Here is an 18,297-nt window from a genome sequence, read left to right on the forward strand (position 1 = left end):
CGAAATCCGACTCTGGTTGGTGGATTGAGCGAGAGCGTCCCGAGCTGCTCCAAACGACCAGCGGAATACGCGCAACCTATCTTTGGTCGACCAGCGGAATTCGAAATCGTCATCCCGGAGCAAGAAAACGTGCTCCGGAGCGATCAGTGGAAACCGCCATTAGTCAATGATTTCGTCATTGAGCAATGGGGAAGGATCATCGCGTCGAGCTCCTTCAACAGACACTACAGTGAAATAATTTTATATATGTATCAGCGAACCATATAAGTTAATGTAAGTATTGTATTTATTCGCATAATTTTCGCATTTTTTTTTCTATAAATTAAGGCTTCAAAAAGGCGGTGCACAAATTACGCGAAAATTTCGCAAATATGCCTTAAAAGCTCATCCGCAAAAATGATATAAAGCATATATATCTAAAAAAATGAGGCATCACATGCAAACAAAACACTTTCAGTTATTAAGTGCACATACTTTGTCTAGTTGGAGTCCTTGCTGGAAAAACTGGATTCCGAGCCGTGGCTGACATCGTCGCAGCCGTCGTCACCATCGTCACTGGCATCCCAAATAGCGCCATCCTCAGTTCCATCAAGCGCATTTGACTGTCCAGTTTTTTTTGAAGCTATGCTCCACAATATTGGGAGAGAGCCTGCCCCACGCTGCCAGTATCCATTCACAGACAGTCTCCAAAGCAGGCCTCTTGATTCTTCCAGTCGGAGTGAGATCGTGTTCTCTGCTGGCCATCCACTCGACGTACAACTTCCGCGCATTGTCTTTAAACAGCAATGGAGACATCCAACGGCTGCAGGACTGATGTTAGGCCGCTTGGGATGACAGCCAGGTTGGTTTGACACTGTCGACGAGATGGTCCTTGAAGGTATCAAGGACCAACATCGATGACAGTCGCAAAAGAGCGCCTGGTCGCTTCCCCCACACAGTGTCCAGCCAGTCAAGCATTAATGCCTCATTTATCCACCCTTTTTTTGTGCACACGAACATAGATGCGTCCTTTATCTTTCAATTTCGGCATAGTCTTCCGCTTAAATATGACGAAGGGTGGTAGTCTGCGACCGTCAGTGGTCATTGCCAGCATTGCAGTGCACCGTTGCTTTTCGCTGCCGGTTTTTATGGCAACAGACGAAACTCCCTTTCCGCTCACCGTGATGTTGGGTGGCATGCCGAATGTCAGTGGCGTCTTGTCGTCGTTCCCGATCTGGGACATGATGAAACCTTCCGTCCTGCGCAGCGCTATCACGAAACGGTGATATGCCACCACTTCCTCTTCCTAGTCTATGGGCAAACGCTGGCAGAGAGTTGTCCTTCCTTCGTCTCTGAGACACGTGGTAGCATCTCATAAAACGGGTCACCCACCCGCTGCTTGCTTTGAACGTCGCAGCTGAGATCCCTTTGTCTCTCTCTTGCACGACACTGCGATCCCAGGGGCCCGACGCACATGAACATAACGCTCGAGTTCTTCAACGGGGAAATTTACTTAGGTCCCCAAAATGCTCTCCTTCCCGGGCTTGCATTTCTCAGCTCTGCCTTCTGCTTTCGCCAGTACCGCACGTGGCTGTCATTAAGCTTGTACTGCCTGGCAGCGGCACAATTTCCATTTTCTTCGGCAAATTCGATAGTTGTGGTACCCCCCCCAACCGAACAACCACACGTCAAACCACAACTAGCCACCCTACCACTACGCACAAAACCGAACCACCGACAACAAACAGATGGACGCGCCAGACACACAATGAGCACTACTGCGCTACGGCTGGCATTGCTTTGGCTTGGCCTTGGCAGTGCGCCGCACCGATGCGGTCTGCTTGTGCGTTCCTGTGTGCATGCTGGTGTTTTCGCGTAATGAGGTGCGCAAAATATGCGGTTATATGTTTTTTTTTATAAATCCGAGTAAATAAGTTACGGGTGTGCAAATTACGCGAGGGTGCAAATTATGCGAGTAAATACGGTAGTTTTCCCTTGCAGCAAATGTTTTGTAACAAGAGTTTCACGTAGGAAAATTTTCATTGAAGTGAACTTGACAACTTTGCAACAAAGAAACGAGGCCACCAACTACTTTTCGCACATCAAAAGATGCATACATACAGATCTGAATATCACATTTTGGCTCACCAAAATGGCCACCAGGGTGACTACAATTGCCAAAAGGAAATTTAGACCCCGCTATAGTAAATTCAGATATAGTAAAAACTCCGATTAGTAAACTGAGACTGGAGTCCCAGTTCATCTTCCGTAGACGACTAGTGTATATTTTTACTCGTTTATAGTAAAGACATCTTTGGTAAAAATTGGCTACAGTAAAGCGCGTGTGGTCACAGTGACGACTTCCCACGAAATCACATCGCCGCACGCATGCTACCCAGATTTTTCTTTAAAAGTAAAATAAGAACGCATTTTTTTTAGTGCTTTTACCACCAGGCTCATCAGTGCTCAGGAGAAGCCAGCTTTGCATAGGCCTTGAAGTTGTGAGGGAAAGCATACAGCGCATAGGGAAAAAAAGATTTAAACCCGGCTACAAACGTTGAAGAAGGTGGCAAGGTCCATTTAAAAAGTGAGAGAGTAAAAGTGCGGCAAGAAAAAGGGAAGAAACGGCCGAATTTTCACAGAAAATTGGTGAGCGCGGCCTGTACAGTTTTACAGTACCTGACTGTCCCGCGCATTTCTCACCTATATCCTCTAAAAAGACAGAAACAATGGAAAATGATGCCATGTCCATGCAGTGCTTTGGTTTTCACATGAAATCGAACTAATTGTATTCGTATCCACTTTGCATTCATGCTAAAAAGGTACGTCCATAAAATGTTAAAAAAAAAAATCGAAAAATAAAAAATGGATAGAAAATGGCACAAATAGGTGATAAGAAAGAGATGGAAGGTATTGTAGAGCTTTTTTTGTAAAGCAACAAGATGTGCTGAGTGTATAGCCACTAAAGGGGGGAAACTGCTTCTAGAGAAATGTTTTTTATTTCTCCACCAAACTCAACGAAATTGCGTATCCCTAACTAATTTCTCGTGCTAATTTAAAAAATGCGATTACTTTTTTGATAATACAATTAGTTCTCAAGGTACAATTAGACACCTATTGCTTACTAGAACAAGGGAGAGAAAATTAAAAAGAGCTCATAAGTGGCATGTGGTTAGACTCTAGAAAGAATGTGAAACGCAATGTTTTCTGTAATTTTACCAGCATTACTGATTTTACAGCAAAATGAATTTGTGTAAAACATTGTGACTAACATGCAGTTAAGAACTAGATAATTAAAAAATGTTCGCACCTTAATTAAAAAATCTGCTTCCATCATTGCATGCTTGGATAACCTGGCTACATACTAAATAAAGAATTGTGGTTCTCTCAGCTATAGATGCTGAGATATGCCACTTTGAAATTCACTCGGAGTCCAAAATTTGCGTTCTGAGAATAAGAGAAAAACAAACAGAGTGATGTTTATTGGAAAAAACTTCTATATTATCCATCCAGCTGCTTTGGAAAGTTGCTATAATAGCCTCCTGAAATGAAATCAGATTGTTGACTAGCATTTAAATGACGTTTTTTTTAGAGTGTGCTGCACATTTTCTGTGCACGTGCACTCTTCCCTTGCTTATCTTTCTCCTGCATGCATTTTGTTGTGTGGGGGCAGGTGGTCAAGTGCAACTTTTTCAGAATGCATGTCTCAGTTCTTTCACTCCCTCCATTAACTGTTTGAGGGTTTTTGCTGTAAATGTACGGTGGCGGTACATTTACAGCAAAGGTTCGTTACGTGGAATTCTTTAATGTAAGCACCTCAATTGGGTTGGCGTTGTGCCATTGAAAAACTTCGTAATATCGAGGGAATCACTGCATGGGGGTTCGTTACGTAGAGGTTTAACTGTTGTGTAATTCCCTGCAAAACTAGAAAATCATACTAGTAAACTTTGCTGGCTACAGAAACAGCCAGTGGGATGTCATTAAAAAGAGAACGCTAGTTCCTCTTTCTTGTCTTGCCAGTTTTGTGTCAATGGATTTTCGTTCAAGGGTGGGCGTCATTTTCATTTTTGTTGCAGGAGATTCAGAGGATGAAGCTGGAGTTGGTGGACCAGATTCCTGAGGAGCCTCCTGATTCCGACCCGCAAAGCATCCACCTGGTGATCAAGCTGCCGGCTGGAACACGCCTCGAAAGGCGCTTCAGGCGGTCCCAGTCAATCAAGGTGCGTTAGCTTGCCTGGTGGCTTGCGCCCTCTGCACAGGCTGCCATTGGTAATACAGGGCAGTCCACTTTAATGATATTGAGAAAACTGGAAAATCCGATTGTTGTAATCGATTATCGTTATATCTGGACTGGGGAAAAAACATTCTAGAGGGCACTTTCGACCACTCAAGTGCGATGAGGCGACGGCAATTATAGCGTGGGGGATCGTAGCCCTCCACTACGGCACCTCTATCTCCACCTCTTCTTTCGTTCCCACCTTCCTCCCTTCCTTTACGGCGTGTTACGTGTGTCTGGCGAGAATTGTGACAGATACTGCACCTTTTCTATCCTGTAAATCAATTTCAAATGTCGCCGATGCCTGCTGTACCAACGACTCCTAGACATGTGGGTCTGCTTCTGTTTGCTGTATGGTGTGGCGTTCGAGGAAGCGGCAAATGAAAGGTGCCGCCTGGATCGGACGCCCGGCGGGGTCAGCTTTGTCTGTGCATGAATCGCCTGGTGACGTCATGACCTGTCTTGTTGCTACATGGCACGCCCCTTGTCGAACAGAGCCAGCATTCCATTGAATGCATCAAAGAAGTTCATTGAGTTGACCGGCGTTCTATAATTTGTTTACAGGAAATTAAAAGCGCAGTATCTGTCATTTGCGGAATCCCGCTATCCTCACGGTAGACAAGGAGAATTAGGATGAACGTTTCACGATCCGGGGCGTGGCGCTGTTGGTAAAGCGCTCGGCTGGGGATCCAAGAGATGGAGGTTTGGTTCCCGGTGGAGACAAGGTTTATTTATTTATTTTCAACAATTTGCCTCGAAAGTGTGACACGCTCTGCTGACAGCTCCTGCTGACAACGATGAGGCATTCAAGACTTTCGCCTTAAAAACAGAAGAAAAAAAAAAACAAAACAAAAACTACACACTCGTATTTTCCCACGCATGTAGGCTTGCCTACTTAAAAGTCATGAGTATATTGAGTTGAACAATGCTGATCATCTTAAAGAGCATTACAGTCAAACCCGGATATATCGAACTCGAAGGGGATCGCGAAATAGTTCGATATATCGATAATTTGATATACAGAAATCGGCTTGTGACGACACTTACGATGCGAAAAAACGATACCGTATTTGTCGCGTAATCAACCCACTCGCGTAATCATCCCACTCACATAATGAACCCATCCTCCGCTTTTGCACCCGAGAATTTGAAAGAAAAAAAAAAAGCGTTAAGGCCAGCTCACTCACATGCAAGCGACTGAGCGATCTCAGCAACGAGCGGCAGCGACAAAGCGAAAATTTTCAAACTTGCTGGAACTGCGTCCCTCTCGCCGCTCGAGCCACCGCGGCAGCTCAAAACACGGTTTCTGTGTCGCCGCGGCGGCAGAAATCCCGAGCATTTTCGCTTGCATGTCGATGGCGCGCGTCAGTCCGTTCCGGTCATCTCATCCACAGCTTATTGGCAGCGTACCAAGATGCTGCGCAGCGATAACGTCAGGGCGCGTTTATCTTTTAATAGCTCCTGCGGTGGCGGGGAGCGAACTTGGCAGAGTGCCCGTGATGGCTTGATTGCACAAGCCTGGTTCGATTTATCACGCCGCGCTTGGGGTGGGCGTCATGATCGCAGCAGCTGACCGCGTGCTTTCGCTGATTCATACATGCAAGGATAAACGATAAAAAAAAAAAAAAAAAACCTGCCGTTTCTTAACGTCCGCAGCCGCCATATCTTACGCTACGCCGCGCGTACAGCACAACAGTATGAAAGGATGACTCTCGCAAAAAATAGAAAAAAACAGAGAGAGCTGCCGCTTCTTAAAGTCCGCAGGCGCCATAGCCACGTCAGCCGCCGCGCCGCCGCACGCAGAGGGTTCGCAACACACGCTGGAGAAAGCGTCCGACGTCTGTCTGAAAACGGGCTGAGCTGGCTTGGTGCATGCGTTGCGCGTGCTGAACGAGAGAGATAGCTCGGCAAAAGAATGGGCACACCCACGCACATGGCTTGCAAACGTCATGTGTTGGCGCACGGAAAATGACAACTGCAGATGGGCGCGGCGCTGCCCAGACCAGCCGTCGCCGAACTGTCCCCTCTCATTCCTTCCGCGCGTGGCTTGAAAACGTCACGTGGCAAACGGCCAAGGGTGATGCGATCGTCTTTGGGGAAGGTGCACTTTCCAGTGCGTGGTGCGGAGTTCGATATATCGAACGACCGGTGAAATTGAGTTCGATATATGACGCGGCTTTCCTATACTTTTACATGGGATTTTCAAGGGGATATTTCGTGAGTTCGATATAACCAAAATTCGATATATCCGGGTTCGATATAACCGGGTTCGACTGTATACACTTTATTACAGAATACATCAATAGACGTAAAATAACTTAAGCATACTAAAAAAATGTTGGAAATTCGCGCTTCCTTTAGCAGCATCTGAAGCTTGACAGTCGCTACAGTCAAACCTCGATATAACGAACATGCATAAAACGAATTATTGAATATATCAAACCCTTCCGAAATATTTTTGTCAAACACATGTATTTTTAACTTCCCATAGCGAACGCGGCTCAGCATAAAACGGATATTACGAACTTTGCGACGCCAAGCACTACAGGAGGCAGGCTTCGTTGCACTACATGTGTGTTGTGTGGCGCAGCAAACGTTCAGGACTACCTCGCAGGCGCTGAGAGCGCCACAGATGCCACGACGGCATTGGAAATTGACAGCCAAAGAAATCAATGGCCTCCGAGATCACAGTTGCGTGCCGGTTTGTGCGTGCTGAGGTAATCTCGGAGGCCATGAGAAATCGTTCGCATCTCACAATCGCTGACAGCGCCGCTTCAGCGGCGGCGGCAGCGGCACGATCGAGTGTTGCTTTTGCCCATAAAGGAAGGAAAAAACATGCCTTTGCCTTTTTGGTTTTTGCGTCTTTCGCGTTTTTTGGTTTTAGTGTTAGCATCGACGTGGCCGTCATAGCGTTCGGCGGAGGCTGCGTCGGTCGTCGTGTCAAGTGTTGTGCGCGGGTATGCGTAGTGCTGTGAGGGCGGTGAACGTGAAAAAAAAAAAAGAGCAGCACTGACTTAAAGACCAAGCTCAAGATAAAATCGAGGCCTTCAAGGCAGTTTACAAGAGGAGGCTGATTGACACTCTTTTCGTGAAGCTTATAATAAGCAGGACTTGAAGATCGACTTGCTGGGAGCATTAAAGCGGCATAGTACAGCGTGAAAGGTGAAACGATTGCCAACTGCTTTCGACACGCAGGTTTTGTTCCAGCAGAGGCCCGTGCATCAAGTGACGAAGCAGAAGCAGAGCTTCGCGAGCTCGATGAGCCTGGAACGATTTTTCGCATTTTGTTGGTGACATGCCTGCAACAATGACTGTAGAGGACTTTTGAGGCGGCGACGACATTGCGGCGACCACGGCTGTACTGACGGACGCCGAAATCGCTGTGGAAGTTTGAGGAAGCTCAGGCTGACCGTGAAGACTATGAGAACATTCCTTCACAAGAAGCGCTTGCTGCATTGAATTTGCTGCGCCGCCACTGCAGTGCTATTGAGAGCAGTGGATTTTCCCTTGTTGAGTGTTTGCAAACTGGTGGAACAGGACGCGATACGGAACGCGATCAACACAAAAAAGCAGGCCGCGATAACGCAGTTCTTTGCACGTAAATAAATGGACGTGACCCAAGTAGGCACCCTCCCAGTTGCTATGCCTTCTCTGATTGAATTTCGCTGCTCTTGCATGTATTTTCTACGAAATTTTATATTACGAATTATGGATAGCGCGAACTATTTTCCGATTTTTTTACTGTTCGTTATAATGAGGTTTCACTGTATAAGCATTGCCGCGTATGCTGGTCTTTTTTGCGTGCACGAAACCGATTAGCGACTGGATGAACTGAAGGACATCCCCAGCCTTAATCGTTGAAATCGTAAAGTGCGAATTCCCGCATTTTTTCACAGGGCTTCCAACCTTGAAACCCTGCCAGAAATCCCGATGAATCTGCTGTTTCATCTTGAGAGCTATCGCGCCGTCAATGTGGTCGGCGCCGTCTTCCATGGACGCACAATCTGCTATGGCGATGACAATGCAGCCGCACCCTTTGTGCGGCAACAGGCAGCGATTGCTATGATGATAGTGCTCATTTTCTAACCGCGCACAATTGCACTCGTGGATTTCTCCATGACAGTCCGTTTTCACTGCATATGTCTAGTTTTCACTGCATATGTCTAGTTTTCACGTCATTCTCTTCGTAGTATTTTACGTTTTATTAAACATTCCGACAAATTTTCGTGGTAAACATCTACCGGTCGGCGATAAAGCTGTCGTTGTATCCGGTCTACTGCCGATATTCGATCGTTATATCTGATTTATTTTTACATTGGGCCGATGGGAAAATGATAACTACCAAGAATGCCAAGAAAGAATTTGATTGCTATAAGGAATGTATTGTTATATCTGGTATCGCCATATATTGGGCTGCACTGTAGGGCTGTCTTAAATGAATATCTTCTTGCAAATGCAACTGTAACAAGTTGTATGACGAGTGGAAAGTTCTCTGCTGCCATTTTTTTTTTCTTTTTGTTAGGCACTTTATAAATTCTCGCGCAGATCTGATTAAAAGAAAACAAGCAAATGTGTGCGCTAAGCTGCTTAAGGGGTCACGAAAAGAAAACACTTTTTGGAAACCAAGCGTTCCAGTATCTGCAACACCTAATCTACATTGCGTCAAAATGGTTTGACTGAAAACGCACTAAAAGGAACCGAAAAAAAAAAAAAAAATTTGTCAGTACACAAGGCGAGATAACAGCTTTAAATCACGCAAAATCACCGCAGTTTGCGGAGCCATATCTCGTCTTTCCCACCACCGAGTGCTGCCATTTTGGTATCGTTGGAAAGCGCAACGTCTCGCCATTTCATTTCTGAATTCTTCGGTCGACGCCATCTTGTAACAATCGCACAAACACAAGAGAAGCGCGGGTCTGCCAGGAGCGATCAGGCGGGTCCTTCGATGAAAGCGCACCTCCGATTGGCTGCCGTGTTGAAAGGCGCCTTCCCATTGGCTGCTGCTGCGGCAGCGGGCAAGTTGGCAACCGCAGTGGAACGTAGTTGTCTGCTTCACAAACCATGCCGGTGTCTTCATTTGACATGCGAATTCGGATTTCTCGCGGCTCTCACGATAGGGATGGATCGCTTGTTTGAGAATAAATTTTCGATGAAGCACACCTTCGGAAAATGGAAGCGTAAGCCTTCTACGGCAAGAAAAAGAGGGCGGCCAGCACGAGAAGCAGAGCACCCTACTGAACATGCAGATAGCGTGGCGTGCTATCTTGTGCTGTTCGACAGCAGCAGCGAAGCCGACAATCGCCATATGCCATGAACGCCGGTAACCCAGTCGACGAAAGACGCATCAGCGGAGGCTCTCTCACCTCAGCGTACGGCAGCGCAAACCAGCAGTCGAGATTGCGTTGTTGCAAACGATGCTGGTCAAAGGTCACCATCGCCGGCAGAGATGGTGTAGTCCATTTCGAGCGCATCGTGCGACATGGACACGCAGCCTGCGAATGAGCCGCAATCACGAACAAGCTAATGTGGGGTGCCTGAAAATTCACCGGATGATTCGTCACCCGACCGTCATACCATTCAGGCGCACCACGAGCCAGGTTTTGTGTCGGCGATGACAGAAGCGCAGGCATGTGGTGTCTGTGACTCCCTTCGTGCAGTGTCCGCAACTCAACGGAAGTTGAGCAGGTTTCCGCGGTGAACTCTTTGCTCGCTAAAACTTTGTGCCCAAGCAGTCAACAGTGTTGTGAGTGTACTCTGCGATACAAGACTCGGTTTGGCCGTGAAAAGGGTGCTGTCATGCACTACTTGTGGTCCAATAGAGTCCCAGTGGTCGTCTCAAAGGAAGGAAGGTGCACGGGTGTTTGATGTAAACATTCGTTCAATGCAAGCTGTTAAAGCAATGGGGAAAGGGCAAACAGCTCTGATCGATTTCTGGGCTACCATGAATGTGTCCCATCGTGATTTACACCACAAGACATTCCAGGGCCACTTGAAGGGGTTGTTCAAGCCTGCTGCAGAGGAGGGTGTCGACAGCGTCTTTACGGATGCCGCAGCTGCTGTGAAAAAGGTGTACAGCGAGATGGAAGTTGGCTTCACTAAAAATGTGACCATTTTTTATGATGGAACCTGGCTGACGCGCGGTCATCGCTTCCATATTGGGGTCGGGTGCATAACAGAGTTTTACACTGGGCTTGTGCTGGACAGCATTGTTCTTTCAAACTTCTGCCTTGGGTGCAGCTTAGGACCAGCAGAGAGTGACCCCAGACACCTTCGGAGGAAACAGCAACATCAGTGCCAAAAAAACACGGAAGTTGGCTCTGGCCATTTAGAGGGGAGGCTGCATTGCGCCATTTTGGCCGTTCATTGGCAAAGAACGACCTGCAATATACGGCAGTTGTCTATCATGGAGACAGCAACATGTTCAAGGCATTACAAGGGGAACAGCCACATGGGTTTATAGCAGTCACAAAAGAAGACTGCATATATCTTGTAAAAAAAAAAAGAATGCGCACTGGCCTTTGCTCCATAGTGAGTAAGGCCAAGAAAGGGGAACCGCTCGGTGGCAAAGGTGCGCTCATGCAACAGCTGATAAAAAAGCTCGCCAACTGCTTTGGTCCGGATATCGGCAGGAACACCAGTGATGTTGCTGCAATGCACAAAGCTGTCATGGCCACATACTGACATGCAACATTTACTGACAGTGACCTCCACCATGAACTGTGCCCCCCTGGTCTACTCAGCTGGTGTGAGCAGAGAGCAGCAGAAGCAAAAAAAGAAACACAGCCTTCTCATAAATATAAGCATATGAGCAGAGTTGTCCAAGCCATGCTGCCCTTGTACCAGCGTCTTTCAGACGTCCGCTTGCTAGAGGGCTGCAAGGATGGAAGGACACAGAATGCAGCTGAGAGCTTGCACTCCATTATTGGTCCACACTGTCAACACACGAGCATGCCTCACTTTTTTGCGGTCGAGGCGGCAGTAAACGAGGCAGTCATAAAGTACAATTCTGGGAGCCAAAGAGCCTACTCAGAATTATGTTCCACCTTGGGTGTACATCCTGGTGCCCTCGCCGTCCACAGGGCTCAGAAAATGGACCAGGAACGCTCCAAGAAGGTATCCAAAGCTCACCAAACAAAGAGGCAGAGGTATAATACTCCTTTCACTCGGGCACTGTAAGGCCTTGAGAATTAAGGTTCTTTTGCTCCAAAGGCGGTTGACGCTCAGCTACACGGCAAAGTCGTGGGCCCGTTGCGATAAGGGCCCGTATTGGGAAAGGCGGTCGTTAGCGACCTTCAGCTTCGTAAAGGAGCAGTCCGAACATGAACGCCACGGAGCGGACTAAAAAAAACAAGAAAAAAAAAAACAAAGTTGACACAAATATAATTTTGAACATTATATTTAAGCTTAATTGACGCTGACCCACATGGAGCGATTTTCTCGCAGCAAACCTTGCGAACAGCGGCCTGGCAGCCGTTCGCCGCTGACCAAGCCGGCTATTCAGTAGCTTGTAGTCGTGCTCGCCGGCAATACGAAAAAACTCGGAAAAAGTGTGCTAAATTTTGTTGTTGCCGTAAATAATAAGTCGAATGTCAGAACTGAGTCCTTCTTGAGGATCGTTGAGCCTTACCGGGTCACTGGTATAGAAGCGACAACTTGCAAGCAAGTTTCTGCTCACAGCCGGCTGTCGCCGTTGCGAAGCGGGTGCTGCGGCCCGCCTGCACGCCAGCTCCGTTAAAAAGTGAAGCCGAAATTAATCATAATTTGCTTTTATTACTAGAGAATGGGACTGAGAGTTAGGCAGTTCTATGAGTAGACCATTTACTATAGCACGAAGGAATTTCATAGCGCTGTTTCATGTGCCATCGATGCGAAACAAAACAGGCCTAGCGATGACTAGGGAGCAGCGCACGGCCAGAGCACTGTTGTTCGCCGCGCTAGCGGCATGCACCGCTTTGGTAAGGTCGCGCCATAAGGTGCTGTAAGCGTTGCAATTTTGTCTACTCTGATGATGGAGCCGAAGCGGGACCTTTTTCGACGTCCTGCTCAACAACACTCGCTCAAGCTCTGCTGCAAAGCGACGTGCCTGCAGTACGCTGTTGTTGCGGCGTCAGGCGTACTCGAAGGCTGTATGCAAGCGCTGTCAGGCGCCATTTTAGACGCTGCCTATTTTATGTGTTGCTCTTGAAATGTCATTTATTGTGAAAAGTGCGTTGTTGAAGCGGACTAGCTCGTGGGTTTTCTCACTCTGGCGCCAACGGCGCTTCGCTGCATGTGGTACGGCACGGCGACGGTGCGTTAGCGTTGCGCCGCATCGCATGAAGTTCGCAGAGAAAGTTCGCTCCATGGGGTGGCCTTTTAGGCGTTAACTTTGCATTTTAATGAACTTTAAAAATCTCCGAGTATTGATAGAAGAGTTCGAACGTTTCAGCAGCCGCATCGACATCGATGTCTCCTTGTGATTTCGCATTTGCTTTCACTATGCTACAGCCACCATACTTCTACGTCCTGGGTCTCGTCGCTCATGGTTGTAACATGCACGTTGATTACGTTGATCGAACACAACCTATTAAAATTTATTCGAAATTCGCACAAGTAAAGTATGCTTCGCATGCGAAACCAGGTGTAACGACGAGTGCGTGTCTACCGTGGTCAGAATGGAAAGGAAAAAAGAAATTCTTGTCACTAAACATCCGCTTCAAACCTTCATCAAACCTTCAGAGTCTTTTTGCAATAATGAGTCGGTTACTTTTCCTAACATACACAAGGCCAGTCTTGTTCACTTATCAGTTAAGGTGAAAGATATCGTCCACTTAAATTTTGGTAGCTGCTACTAGCGCCATTTCAAGCGCAGCGGTTGACAGCCGTTGTGATTGCCGCTCGACAGATGACGCTCAAGAAGAATATCTGATTATCATCATTATCATCATCGCCATCTATCTCCTTTGCACTTGCCGTGTAGCTGCGCTGCTTCTCCTTTTTAGTTTTGCTCCTTTAATGCAATACAGCTCCTTTGCAGTAAAGACCTTGGAGAAGTGCCGTGTGACTGGGGTATAAGATGCCTGACAGCAGTGATACGAAATATTATAGCCCTGGTGCTTTCTAGTAAATTTGCAGGGCTTGCAAACGTTTGCAAACTGTTTTCTCAATTACGCCTTTTTTGCCGATCACCTCGCTTGTGGAAAGAATAGCACAACAATAGATGAACCGATTTTGATCCAGTTTGTTTTGCTGTGATCCATAAAAAGTGCTGTACTTCAATACAGTCTTGAAATGTTTCTTTATCTTTCCATTATTTTATTATTTCACAATAAGTACATGGCTCTATGCAGTGACGTACAGTCATGTGCATGTAATGTTTGATAAAAAATGATTAGCGCTAGAAAAAAAAAATTAACACTGTCTTGCTGTGATTAGACATTTGAGCAAGCATGCAAAGTATTCCTGACTCCGTACCCTGTTTTGTTACTGTGCCAGGCTTTCCACAAGCAGATAACATATAAATTACTATACAACAAAACCTAACGAAGATATTTTTATGAAACTTTATATTTTTCTTTCTACTGCAATCTGCAATGTGTGTGCCAAATTTCAGCCTATTCTGTCAAGAAACAAAAAAAGTTAGCTTTAATCCCCTCCTCCTCCCTTAATGGAAGCTCCCAGCAATAGCTGTTGAGCTTTGCTGCAAGTGCATCTAACGTAGTGTCGGTGAAAGGATATGGTGCTGTATGTGTAGTGCCCACTCCGCTCCTTTTGGAGCTGTCAGTAGCCGTTATTGTAGAATATCCACCTGCCTCTGTGTGCTTGTGGCGCGTACAGCACGACAGGAGATGACGACATGTGGGCTGCGTGGTGCCGCAAACTGCTCTCAGTGTCCTTGATAACTTTGGAACAGCATGAAAAATGAGGCTGACAAGTGAGCACGAAAAATTTCAAATAATGTTTTTTTTTTTTTCATTATTTCAAAGTCGCATTCTCCAGAGTGAGTCTCATTCTCCGGAGTGAGTCGCGTTCTCCGGAGTGCAGACACCAAATTTCAGTTCTGTGTTTTTTTTTCTTTCAAATGATGCACAGCAACAAGAAAATATGGACAGGTATATATGGATTTGTGCCAGCAAGCAGTAAATACTTCATAGCTGACTCTTTAAGGCAAGAGCCTTTCTAGGATCAAGGACTGTGGAAATGTTCACATGAACAGACAGTTGCGAAAAAATACCTGTCATATCCATTGAGAATTGAACCGTGATCCCTCCGATCTCCAGCCTACTGCACAAACCACTACTAGGCCACGCTGGGCTCGTGAGAAACTGGTCGCAATTCTCCTTGTCTTGTGTGAGCATAATACTAGTAGCAATTACAATGATGCAATCAGTGACAGTGATTATCGTGATAGTAGCTATGATAATGATGGTGCCATTAGTAGATTATAATGGTAACAGTGATGGTGATGATAATATTAGAGATGGCAGTGACAATACATTTAGTGAAAAGACTCCTGGAAAGTGGCTTTTGCCATTCTCCTCTTAAGCAGATTTAAGCGCAGTTCTGTAATTTTTTTGCTCTGGTGTTTTTTGCCTTCAGCAGCCAAACTGGCTGTAACGTAAAGGCAAGTTGAGGCCATAGGAGGCATACAAAAACTGCAGTGCAGTTCCCGCTTTCTTCATTTCAAATCTTGCTAACTCTTATGCAAGCCTCTCCAAGAGCTGGAATGAGAGAAAACTGCCAGTGGTATTAGTTTTTTTACACCTCGCGTGACTTTTTTATGTGACAGTTATCATTTGCCGTTTGAAAACTAACAGCAATGAATCCTTGAGCTTGCATATACAAATTATACATTGTGAATCGTGTATACTATTTCTTGCATGTCATTTGAAAGTAGAAAAGAAAAATTCACCCACAAGTTTGATGTCTTTGCTCCTTTAGTTGCACTTTGACTACTCGAAGCTTTTGCTTAATATCTGATCTACATAATTGGTTTCTTTTTCTTTCCCAGTTCCCAAATATTAGAGGGTCTACCTAAGTTGCGCACTGAACAATATGCAAGGAAATGCAGGCACTTTCTTCAGTTTTAGTGCTAATAGAGCAAAACCAATAAACAGTCGGAAGACACAGGTTCCTGCATGGCTGTTGCTGGCTTGGAAAACAACTCGAAATGCTCTCTTGGGTCTTACCACATGTTGCTTGCTCATGTGCTCTCGTTATGCACAACCAGCCTTGCTGCGGTGGTGCTGTGGTTATGGTGCTCGACTTGTGTGCCCAAGGATGCGGGAATGAATCCCAGCCTTAGCAGCCGTATTTCGATGGAGGAGAAAAGCAAGGCGCCCATGTGCTGTGTGATGTCGGTGCACGTTAAGGAACCCTAGGTGGTCGGAAATTTCGGAGTCCACACTAAGGCATCTCTCATAGCCTCAGTCTCTTTAGAACGGTAAAGCTCATAAACCAAACCAATTTTTATGCGCAACTTTCAAGCAGTCTTCATCTGCCTAGAATGACCTTGTCCCTCTCCCCTCTTTTTCTTTCCCATTCCACGCAGTACCTCTATTTCTACGTCTTCTGCCACTCGGATGCACCCAGCAGCTTCGAGATCATCACAAACTTCCCCCGGCGGACACTGCCATGTGAGCCCACACGCGAATGCCCCGAGCCGCCGAGCTTCGCTGAACTTGGCTTAGGAAAGACAGAGACTGTGTTCGTCCATGACCTGGAGGCATGAGCCCACTTCACCCTCTCTCTTTGCACTCCTGGAGGACACCAGCTGTGGTCCACCTGTCCTCCTACTGCCCCGCTGCTTGCTCCTTTTCACCGCTGGGTGGTGTTCAACGGCGGCCCTGTCTTTCTTTTTCATCCCCGAACGCTGACAGCCATCATGAACTGTCATTCATTGCTGCTTGCGTTGTGTGTGGTCCAAAAAGGGGGACAGAACAGGGAAATAAGTTGCCCTTGCCATGTGCATAAGATTTGACAGGGTTTAGGCTTGGGCCCATTGATTATCCATCATTGTCAAGTTATGCAGAAGCAGGAACGGGTCGATGGCATTCGCCACTACGTTCGTGTCTGTTTGTGCTTGTCTTTCCCTTTGTGCAGTTTTGCGATAAGCCGTTAATGGTTTGAGAAAGACCGCCAGCCTGATATATAATAGAGTATTGGTTTACGGGGAGATGCTCCTCCCTGAAGGCCGCTTGTTGCCTGCTTTTGTTCTCGTCATCTGTTTTCATGCAAATCACTGAAGAATCTGTTGGACAATGAGTGTGCTGAACCTCATGCTGTTGCGGGCAACCTCGTCTCTCTGATATTTGTTTTTTTTTTTTTTTTTGTGTGTTTTTGTTCAAGGGGAACTGCTTCAGCACGCTTTGCACCCAGAATGGCACAAGTTTTGAGCAGATTGGTGTTCCTTTTTTTTCAGTTACCTTCGGACTGCGCAATCATATCGACCGACCTCGCAGCGCCTTCTGTGCAGTCCCAAATATACTCTGACTTCTCCAGATTTAATGAAACCAATCGATGAGCGCCACGACAGCTGGACTCACTTTTAATCTGTGTTCACTTTGAACAGAGATGCAATAGAAGACTGCAATTTTCTTCATTGGATCGACTATTGTATATAGCTTGACCACTGACTTGAGACATTCAAATTCACGTTTGCAGAAACACTTCCGCGCAATTACTAGCAGTCTGTCACACAAGGGCAACTGAGTTTGTTTTGGCTCCCTTAGACTGTGTACAGTCCAGAAATATGTTGTTTGCATTCTTCGACTTCTTACTGCTTTTCTTTTTACCACTTGGACCACGTTACTAAGTTGGGTATGGTCTAAGGTGCGATAAAAAAGAGCGGCAGTAGGTTTGTGACACACTTTCAGGTCTACCATGATGTTAGACCTGCATGTCAACTGTTAGGAGCACTGGTCACGTGGGTCAATCGTCTGTTGCGCCCACAAGTCTCATTCGTTGAGTTATGTTGTATGAAGACCAGAGTGGAGTGGGCATGTGGATGTCTGATTTTGCGCTTGTGAGCCCACTCTTTTTTTTTTTTTTCAGTGTGCAGGGCGGTAATGGGTTTCTGCCTTCGCCTCCTTTTCTTTTTTTTTCTCTCTGCTGCCTTTGTGACTTTACCTTCCTCATAGTGTTGTCAGCCACTACAGCAGGAATTTCTTCAAGTACTACCTAAACCAAGTTGTGATGACGACCCACTAGTGTTTACTGTTGGCAGGACTTGCATTCCTGATTCATGCAACGTTCAGTGAATGGTTTGCCTGGTTTTCATCCCCAGTCTGGCTCCTCCTCTGTGCTGTTTGCCAGAATCAAGCAGCATGTAATTAATTTATATATAAAGGTATAAAGATATCTATACAAAAAGTTTTGAGAGAGAGAGAGAGTTAGGTTTTGTGGCGTCGTCGAGTTCGAGTGGCATGGTATGTCACGCTATTGTCCAGCTACTGATTTTGACGTAGCCACAAGCTCAGCTAATGTGCCTGATTTTTACTTCAATAAAAAGAAGGGAAGACTGTATGACTTGGCTCTGTTTGTTGAACGAAATCCACTGCTCATTCCTTTTTGGCTACAGAATTACAAAGCATTACACTAGTGCAGAAGCTATCACGCTGGGTTCTCCACAACCCTTGGTTTCCTTAACCTTTTGGGTTCGCAGAATGCCTATATCTATGCAGACCTCAGCCTCAACCTTTGCTTTATTAGTAATGTCTTGCAATACTTTACAGCAGTATGTACATCCACTCATTATTTATGGAATTTGGGCAGTTTTTTACATGCCATATGGCACTTTGTTTTCTGTGCATGCTTGGCAGAAATTGCCAATATTAGTGGGAAAGCAGTTTTGCGCTCACCACCACCAACCAACAATCTCGTCTGACCATTGTTGTTTGTGCCATTACTCTGATCGGCCAGGCTCTTTCTTCAGGTCCCAACCACATTGCCTCGCGGGAGGTAATTCGAACTGAGTATAGCGGCTCTAACGCGTGAATCTTTCCAACGGGTCTTTCAAGTTCTCTGGCCAACAGAGTGATAGAGCATATCGCCGCCACTCGGGA

At 46.2% G+C, this 18,297-nt stretch overlaps 1 protein-coding gene across 2 annotated transcripts in view; it reads left to right on the forward strand.

Moving 5' to 3' along the window:
• The window catches only part of Faf2 (Fas-associated factor 2), a 58,404-nt gene extending 40,643 nt beyond the window's left edge, over positions 1-17,761 (forward strand). For both annotated transcript variants that reach the window (XM_084597137.1, XM_084597145.1), the window contains exons 11-12: positions 4,056-4,199; positions 15,786-17,761. In XM_084597137.1, the coding sequence (XP_084453263.1) occupies positions 4,056-4,199; positions 15,786-15,965 (324 nt within the window). In that variant the 3' untranslated portion in view covers positions 15,966-17,761. The remainder of the gene's footprint in view (positions 1-4,055; positions 4,200-15,785) is intronic.
• The last annotated feature ends 536 nt before the right edge of the window (positions 17,762-18,297 follow it).

This window comes from Amblyomma maculatum, chromosome 1 (genome assembly GCF_055883805.1).
Source record: "Amblyomma maculatum isolate TAMU_Amacu chromosome 1, ASM5588380v1, whole genome shotgun sequence".
NCBI classification, from domain to species: Eukaryota; Metazoa; Arthropoda; class Arachnida; order Ixodida; family Ixodidae; genus Amblyomma; species Amblyomma maculatum.